This window comes from Erinaceus europaeus, chromosome 8 (genome assembly GCF_950295315.1).
Source record: "Erinaceus europaeus chromosome 8, mEriEur2.1, whole genome shotgun sequence".
Lineage (NCBI taxonomy): Eukaryota > Metazoa > Chordata > Mammalia > Eulipotyphla > Erinaceidae > Erinaceus > Erinaceus europaeus.
The window spans coordinates 105,736,214-105,751,832 of record NC_080169.1 but is presented as its reverse complement, the minus strand read 5'-3'; the positions used below and the strand labels follow the sequence as shown (position 1 = coordinate 105,751,832).

The 15,619-nt window shown below is 38.0% G+C and overlaps 1 protein-coding gene across 6 annotated transcripts in view; it reads right to left on the bottom strand.

The window, feature by feature from the left end:
• LRGUK (leucine rich repeats and guanylate kinase domain containing) overlaps positions 1–15,619 on the bottom strand; it is a 149,500-nt gene that overhangs the window by 98,057 nt on the left and 35,824 nt on the right. For all 6 annotated transcript variants that reach the window (XM_060196599.1, XM_060196598.1, XM_060196594.1 and 3 more), the window contains one exon: positions 7,708–7,851. In XM_060196599.1, the coding sequence (XP_060052582.1) occupies positions 7,708–7,851 (144 nt within the window). The remainder of the gene's footprint in view (positions 1–7,707; positions 7,852–15,619) is intronic.

Sequence of the window (15,619 nt, the reverse complement as noted above, 5' to 3'; positions counted from 1 at the left end):
GGTTTGAGCCCCAACACCACAGATGACATTGAGGGAAGTTCTGGTCTGGTGGTGTCTCTTCCTCTCTGTGTCTTTCTCTATGTGAGTGGAAAAGCAGATAGGAGTGGTGAAATCATGTATGCATAAGGCCCCAGCTCTGTGAAGGAGGGTGACATCACAGCACTCCTCCATCTCTGCATGTAAGGTGCCGGGATCTGAAACCAAGGTCTCATACTTACATGCAAGTCCTGTCTTCTGCCATAGATCTACTTTCCTAAGATGCAACTTTCATTTCTTTTCCTCAAACCTGAGGTTCAGTGAGCTGGGATTTAGGGAGTGTAACCCACACTTCCAGGGCACTCGCTTGCATGTTCTCTCTCTCTCCATGTAGATGTAGATGTATATAAGCCCTATATAAGTAATTGCACATATGTGGCACATATTACATATGGCACCCATTTGTGGCATATACATGTAGCTTCAATGACAAATTTCACAAAATAAGGCACTAAAATCATATGAAGCAGAGTTTGTGAGACTTCATAAGCTGCATGACACAACCAAGAAAAGTCATCCTGTTTTAGAGTTAATAACAGAAGTTGACATGACAGTGTAATACACAGATTGAGTGAAAATGAAGATAGCGTCTGTGCTTAAAAATATATTGCATCTACGACCCAATGACTGCCCTTCTTGATTTTTAGACATTTAAGAGGTGATGAAACTCAACTACAAAGCACCAGCACACAGAAAAGTCTCCACAGAATCACCTGTAACCCCAGATAGGACCAATGTCTCTATCAGGGACAGCCAATTTTTTTCATCTTCAAGGGAAAGAAATAAGTCCTTCAACTTCCTTCCCAAAGGTTTCTGTGAAATGTAATCAAGTATTAATACAAATGAAATCATCACAAGACTTTACTGCCCAAGAAGTCCACTATAGGCACGAAATTAATATACCATGGTTAGAAGCTCAATGCTTTATTAAAATTAAAATACAATTAAGAGTGAAAGTCAATTTGTGTAATTTCTAAAGTGTGCACTAGCTAGATGCAGAAATTATATAAATTCAACCTCCAATTAAGAGAGAATAAGAATAAGCAGACTATTACAATTTGCTCTATGTGGCAGTCATGACCAATCCCAGCCTGAAACTATTCTCATGGCTCTGATTTTGTTGCTCTGATATCTCGGGCATGTCATCTTTCTAAACAAAATTTTATGTAAACACATGTACTTCAGAAAGTCATATGAACTTGGTTATAGTTTAAAATTTTTTTAACTATGAATTTATGAATCTTCAGTTTCTCAGTAATTTGAGAATTCTGAGTATCTATTTTTTAGCTTTTTTATTCTTTTTTTTTTTTTGATAGGACAGAGAGAAATTGAGAGAAGAGGGAAAGATAGAGAAAACCTGCAGCATTACTTCTCTATTCCTGAAGCTTCTCCACTTCAGATGGGGAGGTATTGTTTTTTTTAAGTGCTATTTCTCCAGGAGGTTTTTCTAGAATAATATTTTCCCATTTTTTAAAAATTGATGTTGAGAGAGAGAGAGGGAAGAAGGTAGAGAGAGAAACAGACAGACAGACACCAGAGTACTGCTCAGTTCTGGTTTATAGTGGTGTCAGGGGTTGAACTTGAAACCGTTGGCACCTCAAACATTTAATTTTTGTGCTCTACCACATTGAGCAATCTCCCTAATCCTTTAGGGTGCTTTTAAGCAAGCATTTAATGTGACAGCCCTTAGAAAGTCAATAATTGTTGTTCCTCCTGTATAGACACTGAAGCCAAGACATATAAAGACTGGCATTACCGGAATACCAAAGGAGACCACCTGGGACCTCAACAAGACAGGAATAGAACAACTTCAGGAACCCACCAAATCACCGGTGAATGAAAACACGTGTGGCTCATGGACAGAGAGGAGCCTAGGGAGAGATTAAGTGGCTGGTAACAGTCCTGCAGTTTACCAATTGAGACACCACCTCCAGCCTGTTTCACCAACAAAAAGATGGCTGATGGGAGGAGAGGACACCCCTAAGACTCACCAAATACAACTGTGAGTCTCCATTGCTACTGCCCTCTGAATAAGGAGCAGCTGGGGGGTGGGGGGAACCCTGTGCTGACACCAGGGGACAGAACTAACCAGGAAACTCAGGAGAAGATCTATACCTCAGTGGCCTAGCAGTGGGGCTGTGAGAGTCTCTCTGCATAACCACTGGATGAACTCTGCCCCACCCTGCTTTATCTCTTGGTCAGGAGTCAGTACTTAAGCAAAGAAGTCTACATATAGTTTAAAAGCTCTCAGGCTCCCATAACCTAAAGGGAAGAAAAAGAACAAAAGAGGCTTTTTTTTAAATGACTGAGCTCCAACTCAGGGATTAAAATACTACTGAAACCACAACTGTGAACTCTTTAATTAACTTATTTAGACACAGTCAATCCAGGAAAGAGTGATCAGTAATTTGAAAAGTCCTGAGAGAGGGACCTTATAACATACTAAATAAAATGGTTAAACCAACATGAAGAAATATTGGAGAAATGAACCAGAACAAGAGTCTAGCTAAACCCCCTCCCCCAAGGTTAAAGCACAAAATACAGAGGTCAATGTCCAAACACTAGTTAGGAAATAACCACAGGAGTGAGTAAAGATTTGAAAGTGTTGTCATCAGAAATGCAGAAACAACAAATGAGACTCTGGAAGAAAACACTAATTATCTTAAGGTTATTAAAGAACACAACAAGATGAACAAGCTAAAACAGTATCAGAACAGGATAACAAAATAGATGAACTCCAGAAAACAGTAGAGGGAAGAGAGAATAGAATCAATTAGAATGAAGACAGAATTAACAAGATCGAGAACGAATTAGAGACAGCTAAAAAAGAAGTAAGAGATCTCAAAAAGAGATACTGTCAACAAGAGCATAGGCCTATGGGATGACTTCAAAAGAAATAATATACGCATTATTGGCTTACCAGAGGAAGAAAGAGAGGGAGGGGAAAAAAGCATTCTTTAGGACATAATAGCTAAAAACTTCTCTAGTCTAGACAACATCAAAGACATAGAGGTTCAAGAAGCCCAGAGGGTCCCAAACAGAATTAACCCAGACTTAAAGACACCAAAACACATCAGATTTAAAATGGAAAAGAATAAGGATAAAGAAAGGATCCTGAAGGCTGCAAGAGAAAAACAAAGAGTCACCTACAGAAGAAAACCTGTAAGATTAGCAGCAGACTTCTCCACACAAACACTCCAGGCCAGAAGAAAATGGCAAGATATCTATCGAGTGCTCAGTGAGAAAGGCTTTCAACCAAGACTACTGTATCCTGCTAGACTGTCATTCAGACTAGATGGAGGCATAAAAGCCTTCTCAGACAAGCAACAGTTGAAAGTATCAACTATCACCAAGCCTGCCCTGAAAGAAATTCTGAAAGGTCTCCTATAAACAGTCAGACCACCATAAATATGACATATATCAGAACACTCTAAAAATCCATAAGAATAGCATTAAAATATCTTCAGGCCTTGATATCAATAAATGTAATGGCGTCATTTCACCTATTAAAAGGCACAGAGTAGGAAGATGGATCAGAAAACACAACCCAACAATATGCTGTCTACGGGAAACCCACCTAACTCAACAAGACAAACACAGGCTCAAAGTGAAAGGAGGGAAAGCTATCATACAAGCCAATGGCCCACAAAAATGGGCAGGAACAGATATTCTCATATCTGACACAATAGACTTTAAAATAAAAAAAATTTTTTTTAAATAGGGATGAACACTACTTAATGCTCAGTGGATCAGTCAAGAGGACTTAACAATTATTAACATCTATATACCCAAATAAGATGTCATCTAAATACATCAAACATCTACTGAACTACAGCAATATATTAACAGCAACACAGTCATAGTTGGGGACTTCATCACTCCACTCTCTCAACTTGACAGATCATCCAGGCAGAAAAATCAATAAAGACATAAGGGAGCTAAATGAGGAGATAGATAAACTAGAACTATTGGAATTTTCAGAGTCATTCAGCCCAAGAAACTGGAATACACATTTTATTCATGTCCACATGGGTCATTCTCAAGGACAGACCATGTTAGGCCACAAAGACAGCATCAGCAAATTCAAGAGCACTGAAATCATCCCAGACATCTTCTCAGACCACAGTGGAATTAAACTAACACTTAACATTCAACAAAATATTAGTAATAGTCCCAAAATGTGGAAGCTCAACAGTACACTACTAAACAACTACTGGGTCAAAGAGGAAATAAAATGTTTCCAGAGTTCATTGAAAATGAAGACACAAGCTATCAAAATATTTGGGACACATCTAAGGCACTACTGAGAGGGAAGTTCATAGCCATACAATCACACATTAGGAAACAAGAAAAAGCACAAATAAACAGCCTGATTGCACACCTTAAAGACGAAGAAGAAGAAGAAGAAGAAGAAGAAGAAGAAGAAGAAGAAGAAGAAGAAGGAGAAGGAGAAGGAGAAGGAGAAGGAGAAGGAGAAGGAGAAGGAGAAGGAGAAGGAGAAGGAGAAGGAGAAGGAGAAGAAAGAGGAGGAGGAGGAGAAGAAGAAGAACAACAACAACAACAATAACAACAACAAAGGAACCCTAAAGCAACCAGAAGGACAGAAATAACTAAAGTCAGAGTAGAAATAAATAACATTAACATTGAAAATAAGAAAACCATACAAAAGATCAACAAAAGTAAATGTTGGTTCTTCAAAAGAGTGAAGAAGATCAACAAACCTTTAGCCAAACTCACAAAATGAAAAAAGGAGAAGACCCAAATAAATCGGATGATAAAGAGGAGATATCATAACAGACACCGCAGAAATTCAGCATATCGTGCGAGACTTTTATGAACAGCTCTATGCCACCAAACTAGAGAAACTGGAATAAATGGGTGATTTCCTAGATACCTATGAACTCCCAAAATTAAGAGGAACTAGATAACATGAACAGGCCCATCACAGCTAATGAAATTGAAACAGTTATCAAAAACCTTCCCAAGAGTAAAAGTCCTGGACCAGATGGTTTTACAAATGAATTCCACAAAACCCTCAAAGAAGAACTAATACCTCTACTTTTAAAAGTCTTCCAGAAGATTGAAGACACTGGAATACTTCCTTCCAGCTTCTATGAAGCCACCATCACTTTGATACCAAAAGCAGACAGGGACACAACCAAAAAAGAAAACTACACATCAGTGTCTCTCATGAACATAGATGCTAAAATACTGAACAAAATTCTAGCCAAACAGATATAGCAGTATATTAAAAAGATCGTTCATTATGACCAAGTGGGATTTATCCCAAGCATGCAAGGTTGGTTTAATATGCATAAATCAATCAACGTGACCCATCACATCAACAAAAACAAGACCGAAAACCACACTGTCATATCAATAGATGCAGAGAAAGCCTTTGGCAAAATACAACATCCCTTTATGATCAAAACACTACAAAAATGGGAATACATGGAAAATCACTGAAGATAGTGTAGTCTATATATAGCAAACTTACAGCCAACATCATACCCAGTGGTGAAAAACTGGAAGCATTTCCCCTCAGATCAGGTACTAGACAAGAATGCCCACTATCACCATTACTATTCAACATAGTGTTGGAAATTCTTGCCATAGCAATCAGGCAGGAGCAAGGAATTAAAGGGATACAGATTGGAAGAGAAGAAGTCAAACTCTCCCTATTTGCAGATGACATGATAGTATACATAGAAAAACCTAAGAAATCCAGCAAGAAACTTTTGAGAGTCATCAGGCACTACAGTAAGGTGTCAGGCTACAAAATTAACATTCAAAAGTCACTGGCATTCCTCTATGCAAACACTAAGCTAGAAGAAGTTGAAATCAGAAATCAATTCCTTTTACTATAGCAACAAAAACAATAAAATATCTAGGAATAAACCTAACCAAAGAAGTGAAAGACTTGTATACTGAAAATTATGAGTCACTACTCAAGGAAATTGAAAAAGATACAAACAGGTGGAAAGATATTCCATGATCATGGGTTGGAAGAATTAACATCATCAAAATGAATATACTACACAAAGCCATGTACAAATTTAATGCTATCCCCATCAAGATCCCAACCACGTTCTTTAAGAGAATAGAACAAATGCTACAATTGTTTATCCGGAACCAGAAAGGACCTAGAATTGCCAAAACAATCTTGAGAAGAAAGAACAGAACCAGAGGCATCACACTCCCAGATCTCAAATTGTATTATAGGGCCATTGTCATCTAAACTGCTTGGTACTGGAACATGAATAGATACACTGACCAGTGGAATATAATTGAGAGCCCAGAAGTAAGCCCCCACACCTATGGACATCTAATCTTTGACAAAGGTGCTCATACTATTAAATGGGGAAAGTAGTCTCTCTTCAGCAAATGGTGTTGGAAAAAATGGGTTGAAACATGTAGAAGAATGAAACTGAATCACTATATTTCACCAAATACAAATATAAATTCCAAGTGGATTAAGTGGACTTGGATGTTAGACCACAAACTATGAGATACTTAGAGGAAAATATTGGCAAAACTCTTTTCCACATAAATTTTAAAGACATCTTCAATGAAATGAATCCAATTACAAAGAAAACTAAGGCAAGCATAAACCTATGGGACTACATCAAATTAAAAAGCTTCTGCACAGCAAGAGAAACCACTACCCAAACCAAGAGACCTCTCACGAATGGGATGAGATCTTTACATGCCATACATCAGACTAGAGTTTAATAACCAAAATATATAAAGAGCTTGCCAAACTAAACAACAAGAAAACAAACAACACCATCCAAAAATGGGGAGAGGACACAGACAGAATATTCACCACAGAAGAGATCCAAAAGGCCAAGAAACACATGAAAAAATGCTCCAAGTCTCTGATTGTCAGAGAAATGCAAATAAAGACAACAATGAGATACCACTTCACTCCTGTGAGAATGGCATACATCAGAAAAGGTAACAGCAGCAAATGCTGGAGAGGTTGTGGGGTCAAAGGAACCCTCCTGCACTGCTGGTGGGAATGTACATGGGTCCAATCTCTGTGAAGAACAGTCTGGAGAATTCTCGGAAGGCTAGAAATGGACCTACCCTATGATCCTGCAATTCCTCTCCTGGGGATATATCCTAAGGAACCCAACACACCCATCCAAAAAGATCTGTGTTCACATATGTTCTTGGCAGCACAATTTGTAATAGCCAAAACCTGGACGCAACCCAGGAGTCCAACAACAGATGAGTGGCTGAGCAAATTGTGGTTTATATACACAATGGAATACTACTCACCTATAAAAAATGGTGACTTCACCATTTTCAGCCCATCTTGGATGGCCCTTGAAAAATTCATGTTAAGTGAAATAAGTCAGAAACAGAAGGATGAATATGGGATGATCTCACTCTCAGGCAGAATTTGAAAAACAAAATCAGAAGAGAAAATACAAGTAGAACCTGAACTGGAGTTGGTGTATTGCACCAAAATAAAAGACTCTGTGGTGTGTGGGTTGCGGGGGGAGGGAGAATACAGGTCCAAAAAGGATGACAGAGGACCTAGTGGGGGGGTTGTGTTGTTATATAAAAAACTGGGAAATGTTATGCATGTACAAACTACTTTATTTACATTCAAATGTAAAACATTAATGCCCCAATAAAGAAGTTTTTTAAAAATGGCATTACCTTATTATCCTCTAGGTTGATAATTTCCAGTAAATCATGATTCTCTAAGCCTTGGAGGCTACTGATCTGATTATGCGACAGATCCACATTCTGCAGGACTCTGAGTTCCTCCAAACCTGTGATCTTCTCAATCTGGTTATTGCTCTAAAATTGATTTAAAAAATACTTAATATCTTAAAATCTACTGTTAGAAACAAATAGTCATTTTGACTATCACCTCAAATCTCTTTAAAAATCTATTAAGCTATCCTTGCTCCCTATTTCTATCATTTACCTCCCAAGACAGATAAACATACACCCCAGAAAGAAATCTCAGTCTTTCTGCGTTGAGACTGAGAATATAAACATTTTCATTAAACTGAATGTTTAAATCAGTAAAAAGACAAAACTAAGTATATAAAAATTTAATATTGAGCCTAAAGGAAAAGCAAATTCCATGTTTACCTTTAGAAACATAGATTTAATGCAGTTCTTTAACTATAATCAAGCATTTTCATATAACATTTATCTCTCTACTTCGCATTCAAGATATCATTTCACATAATGAGGGCTTTGGTAGTTAGATACATGCTTTCAACTATTCACGTCTTCATGCACTGCCCTGATCTTGATTCTAGGCTGGGCCTATCATATTCCTTTAACAAAAGAATATAGCTGAATGTATAAGTCTCACACTGAAGACTTAACAGTACCCAGCTGCCCAGTGAGAACATTGATCATTCTGATGGGGACAACTTACAGAGGTCACATGGAGGAGAGATAACATAGATAGGGGCCTTAAGACTAGACAGAGTGAAAAAGCCCAGTCATTCCAATTCCCAACCAATCTACAAGGGCAAGACCAACAGAGAAGAACCACCTAACTGAACCCAGCTTGGAGTGCAGAATGTGGCTAATAAGATCTTTCCACATCACGACATTTGGGTAGCTAGTCATACCACAAGAACTAAACTAAACATAACTAAGCTAAGTTCTTTTTCTATTATTTATTTATTTATTGGATAGAGACAGAGAAATTAGGGGGCAAAGGGAGACAGTGATGGAAGGAGAAAGACACTTACGGAACTGCTGCACTGCTTATGAAGATTCCCCCTTGCATATGGGGAACAAAAACTTGAACCTGGATCCTTGTGCATGGTAACATGTGCACTAAGCCAAGTGTGCCACCAACTGGCCTTCCCCAAAACCAAGTTCTTTAATAATTCCCACATAACCTAGCTGAACGCACATATTAGTGTGCACGGACCTGAGTTTGAGCCCCTGGTCCCCACCTTCAAGGGGAAAGCTTTGTGAATGGTGAAGCAGAGCTGCAGGTGTCTCTCTGTCTTTCTCCCTGTGTATCACCACCTTCCCTCTCAATTTCTGGTTGTCTCTACATCATAAGTACATAAAGATAATTTAAAAACAAAAAAACATAATTCACACATAAGCACCTTCTCAGTGACCATTCATATGTTGTCCTCTTTCCAAACTCCATGTACTCATAACAAGTTATAGTAACTACTATAACTTAGTTCTCCTTTTAGTTCCAACATACTCATAATTCCTTGGGTTCTTTAGCTTTGAGGTACAAAATGTACCATGGTAAAAATTAAAATTCTGATTTGAATCAACAATTGCAAAAGAAAGCAATTCTGAAGTCTCAATGCTGTCTAATGGCTATCTTAAATCTTTTTTGTGTTTGTGTTCTGGGAGGTAGAATATATCTAATGCATAAACTCTATGACTAAGATAAATATCTGGCTTTTTAAGCTCTGAAAATTTTTTTAATAAAACACTTAAGAATTCACTAAAATATGGTATTCTCTTCCAGCTACAATATTTTTCTTGTTATCTTGTTTCCTTGTATATTTAATAGCTTACTTCTTTCTATTTTTCATAAAATTTTACTTTGATAATAAGATTTCCCCTAAGTATATTCTATGGCTTTACAAAATAAAGTTGATAATGTATTCATTGATAGTACTGTACATTAGAATTCATTAAACTATTCTATGGGTTTTTATAAATATCTGAAGAGTCCATAAAAAGGACCCCATTTCTCTATGTTAATGCAAATTCTTTCTGTTCAGAATTCAAAAAAAGTTGTAGAAATTATAGAAATGGAAAAGAAAAAATTACACTAAAGATAACATAATATCTGCACTAATTTAACTTATTGAAATGAAACCTTAATACCCTATTAAAATATTCTCAGATTTCAATTTTATGTACAATGTATTTCTTCCCAACGACCTTTGAAACACCACAGATTTGGAAGATAGACTCTAATATTTCTTTACCATGCCTCTGATGACTTTCAAAGTGGCAGATACATAAGAGACGAGTGAATCATAGAAAAATTTAATTAGATAGCATATGTATGGGAAGAAAAGAAAGCACTGAGAAATAGTCTAAATCAAAATTTCTAAGTTGAAAGACATCTAGTCAACCCCATTATCCAATGCTGAAGTTCACACATCACTTCTAAAAGTGAAATCCAGTTTCTGAATGAAAAATTCTTGCTCCTTTTTTTAAATCACCATTAGAAGAGGTGAAGTGGGGAATGGTCTTGAGAGAAGCTACAGTCTTAAACAATTAAATGAAAAATAGCCTTGGTCCACCAGTTTTGGAGAGCAAAAACCAACAGCTCTTACTAAGTGAAGTTTAAGAGCTAGAGTGCACTGTCCTGACTTCCTTAATTGGTAACTGAAAGAATAACTTACAAGTAAGTGGTAAGCATAACTGTCTTCCAATTGTCATAAAAGACGATGGCAGAGAATTAACTGAGGACTAGCGATATAGCAAAATAATTATGAAAAGACTTTCATGTCTGAGACACCAAAAGACTCAGTTTCAGTACCTAGTACCACCAAAAGCCAGAGCTGAGAAGGAGTCTGAATTCTGATATTGAATAAATGAAAAAATGAAAAATTAGTTTGTATAATAAATTATTCTTTTTTTTCCCTCTGAATCATAAAATGAATTATCTTCTATGGGATTTTCTGATTGCATAATTTTTGTAAAAGCATTCAATTATTGAAACAAATGTGTCATGTTTATTTTATTAATATTGGAGAAGCTCCAAAAGGAAAATGAATGGTGGCATGATTTGTATTTTCTAGTATAACTTGGGTGATGAGGGCAAGGAGTGGAAATAATTCACCTGATCCATTTATATAAAAGGTCTTTCCATGCTTTTCTGAAGGCTATGTGAGATAGAACTGTCAGTAAGGGCTACTTATTTATTTACTGGAATAAACGCTTATAAGGGATGCTATGTATGCCATTACTATTCTTCAAGTCCGAGTCCCATAAAGACTTCATTGTCTTTTCCTCCACATCGCATGTTCCACTTAAAGTGAGTGGGGATGACAGTCTAGAACAGGTATGGGGTGAAACAGGTGAAGTGGTGAAGCAGGTCTTCAAGTGTCTATCTTGCTCTCCTTTTATCTCCTCCTCCCTTCTTCACAATTCCTCTGTCCTAGCAAAGAAAAAAATGGCCACCAGAAGCAGTGGATTCGTAGTGCCAGAACCAAGCCCCAGTGACTGGAGGCTAAAAGAAAAAGTATGTAAATGATAAGGTTCTAACAAGCCACACAATGAATAGTACTTACAGCTAACAGTCGTACAAATTATCATGTCATAATTTCTAACTTCATAAAGTCTAACTCATCAAACCCATTTTCATTTATGCTTTGCTAGCATGTCTTGGTGGATAGAAAACATGAAACCACAGGAAATGATTAAACCTTTCCATGTCTCATTTCCATACTCAGTACAAAGAACCAGTACTTTACCTTAACCTGAATAGTTCACGGCAAGAATGAAGGGTCTGTTAAAGAGAGCTGGCACCTGCAGGGGAGTCGCTTCACAGGCGGTCAAACAGGTCTGCGGGTGTCTATCTTTCTCTCCCCCACTCTGTCTCCCTCTCCTCTCTCCATTTTTCTCTGTCCTATCTAACAGTGACAACATCAATAACAACAACAATAATAACTACAACAACAATAAAAAAGCAACAAGGGCAACAAAAAGGTATATATATATATAAGAGCTAGCAGACCTTGACAAATGTCTTTACAAACTGATTCTGGCTCCCAAATTGCTGTTAACCTACTGAGTGACTTTAAACAAGTCATTTTTCTTTTCTTTTTTTTTTTTTGTTGTTAAGAATGTGTTTATTTATTCATAAGAAAGATAGGAGGAGAGAGACACCATTCTGGTACATGTGCTGCCAGGGATTGAACTCAGGACCTCATGGTTGAGAATCCAGTGCTTTATCCAATGCTCCACCTCCCAGACCATGCAAGTCATTTTTCTTTACCTTGGTTTTTCCATTTGATGATAAAGGGGTGGCCCTAGCAAAAAGCCCTGTGAACACATTTATGAGCTCTAAAGTTCTATGCACATAACAGCATGAACTTAGATACTGGCAAATGTTAAACTTTTGCTGCCAAAATCACTGAAAATATTCTCAATGACTTTAGTCAAAAGTGTCTTTACTGGATAGGGGCACAAGACTGGCACACTTTAATGATGGCCCTTTTGGCCACTACCAGGCCACCCCGTCATCCAGGGCCCTAGTCGGGGAATCCTGGGACTCCCCGTAGACATGATGGGCCTCGACCTCTAATAGAACCCTCTCTCCCCAGTCTCTGGTGTCTCCATCAGGAACAGCATAGTGGACCCTCTTGTGGGCCTCTACAGGACCTTGCCCTCAATGTGGGTCAACATTGGTGGTGACTGCCCTATTCCCCAAAGGGAGGTTGGGTCGGCATACTCTGTCACTCGAAGAGGACGGGTCCTACCTACAATGAGTGCAGCCTAGAATGTTCCTAGCTATGACCGCAGAATGTGAGCTCAGAACTAGTGATGTGGAGGTTGCACAGGCTCCTGTGCTAAGTATGGGCCCCAGATCAAATTGATGGGATTTATAATTAACAGTATTTGTGTAATTTTCCCATAGTTGGGAGCTACTCTAATCTCTGATCTAGCTTTCTAGTCCTATTTCCAACTCTGACAGCATCTCTCCAGACAGTGCCTTTGACCCACCTGCACGTTAGCTGTTGGGATTGGGCAAAAATTTTTAAAGTCATGGGCCCCTTGGAATATACCTAAAATAGACCTACTAGCTTTTTCCAATATGGAGACTCCAAATCTCATTAGCTATAGTCTTACCTTTAGATTCCTAATTATTAAATGATTTGTTCTGATATATATATATAATGCTTTTTCAGCCACCCAGTTGTAAATGCTACCATGACACCAACCTCACTTCACTGGACAGATGATCTCACTGATGCGCCCTGGAACCTCACCTCCCTAGACCTCAGCCCTACTAGGGAAAGATAGAAACAGACTAGGAGCATGAATCAACCTGCCAATGCCCATGCCCAGTGGAGAATCAATTATAGAAGCCAGACCTTCCGTCTTCTGCACTCCATAATGATCCTGGGTCCATGATCCCAGAGGGATAAAGAACAGAAAAGCTTCCTATAGAGGAGATGGGATATAGAACTCTGGTGGTGGGAGTGTGCTGTTGTACCCTTCTTATCATATGGTCTTGCTGATCATTAATAAATCAATTTTTAAAAAGTGTCTTTAACTTGTATTAGTTTTACATACTCCTTCTCATAGGATAAGGATAATTTTTAAAATAATTTTTAAATGATGTTAAAAAAGGGGGGATCAGAGGCTTCAAGTTCCAAATTTAAGCAAAGAAAAATTGATACATAACTTCACTTAGGGTTAAATAAGACAGAAATAGTATATTTATATGTTATTTATATGTATATTTATATGTTTATATTTGCTTACACAGATAATGTATCATTTCAAACAACAGTTCAACACACCCCTCTGGGATATTTCACATAGGAAATTAATAAGCTACCAGTTTTTTGGCTTACAGTCCTCTCTGTTCATCTTGTGACAGAGACAATAAGAGCACAAATATCAAAGGGTTAAAATTAGAAGACAAGAGAAAAGGAAAAAGAAAGTAATGCTGGAAACCCATAAACTATATTTCTATCAGTCTCCAGACTAAAATGTAGCTATATTATCATTTTAAAATGCTCTATATATCTTTGATGCAACTATAATCCTGTTGATATTTTTGTAAATCATCTGTATTTCCACTGAATTATAGACACATACTATATTCCTGAGCTTAGAAAGAATGTTTTCACCCATCCAAGTACTAACCAAGCCCGACCCTGCTTAGCTTCCGAGACCAGACAAGATTGGGCGTGTTCAGGGTGCTATGGCCGTACACAGAAAGAACATTTTCTACAGGGGAATAAAAGTTAACTGATTGGAATTGCTCATTTATTCTCATCACAGTATATTATTTTCTAGAATGGGAGCCTAGGATATTATAGTATAAAAGGATTGCCAACATTTAGTGCCCACGTAATATCTTCTGGCACATTTGAAAGCACTGATGAACGTGTTAACAGCAATAAATATATATTTAAGTATGCATCAGTGTTAGTTTTACAGACAGAGAAGCAGAGAGAGAGAGAGAGAGAGATTACAGCAATGAAGCGTCCTTCAGTGCTGTGGAGATCAGAATTAAACCTGGGTTATACAAAGCAGTCTCCTACCCACGTGAGCTACACTTCCAGCCATCTTCAGTATCCTTTTATCAGTACAACAGAAAATACAGTTTGACTACTGTTAAAAGTATGCTTTTCTGGGAGTCAAGCAGTAGCTCAGTGGGTTAAGCGTGTGGAGCAAAGCGCAAGGACCAGTGTAAGGATCCCATTTCCAGCCCTGGCTCCCCACCTGCAGGGGGTTTGCTTCACAGGCAGTGAAGCAAGTCTGCAGGTGTCTTATCTTTCTCTCTGTCTTCTCCTCCTCTCTCCATTTCTCTCTGTCCTATCCAACAATGACATCAACAACAATAGCTAAAACGACTATTTAAAAAAGGGGGCAACAAAAAGGAAATAAATAAATAAGTAAATAAAGTATGCTTTTCTTTCAGAAATAAAAATAAATTTTCATTTATTTATTTTTGCCACCAGGGTTTTTGCTGGGGTTTGGTGTCTGCCACACTGTGAATCCACTTCTTTAGGAGGCCTTTTTTTTTTTTTAGGACAGAAAAATTGAGAGAGGACAGGAGACAGAAAGAAAGCTAGACACCTAGACACCTGCAGACCTGCTTCAGTGTCCTGTAGGTGGGGAGTGGGGGCTCAAACTCGGGTCCTTGCATTTGGTAATATGTACGCTTAACTGGGTGCACCATCATTTCAGTATCTAAAAATTTAAAAATTTGAATTTGAATGTGTTCGATGATCATTTTCTTCAACGTAAAATACTGAATACACACACCAACTATGGAAAGAGAGAAAAAAACTAAAGATTTCAAAAAAGAAATTAGGCAGCCTAGTAGGTGAGAAAGTGATTATTAGTGTTCTACCAAAAAGGAAGAGGTTCAGGGGGCCAGGTGATAGCATACCGTGTTAAGTGCACATAGTGTGAAGCGCAAGGACTGGCCCCTGTAATGATCCTGGTTCAAGCCCCAGATCCCCATCTGCAGGGAGTGGGGGTCACTTCACAAGTGGTGAAGCAGGCCTTCAGGTGTCTATCTTTCTCTCCCCTTCTTTGTCTCCTCCTCCTTTGTCGATTTCTCTCTGTCCTACCTAATAATAACATTAACAACAAGGGCAACAGAATGGAGAAAATGGCCTCCAGGAGCAATGGATTCGTAGTGCAGGCACTGAGCCCCAGCAATAAAAGAAAAAAAAAAAAAGCTGAGGTTCCAAGATTGATTCCTGGTATTGCATGTACCAGAGTGATGCTCTGGATCTGTCAATCTCTCTTTTCCCTTCTCTTCCCCCACCTTCATGTTAACAAATATATATATGAAACTGAAAATTCTTATGTAATTATAACATATACATTTACTAGAAGGTTATTTTTTTTCATAAAC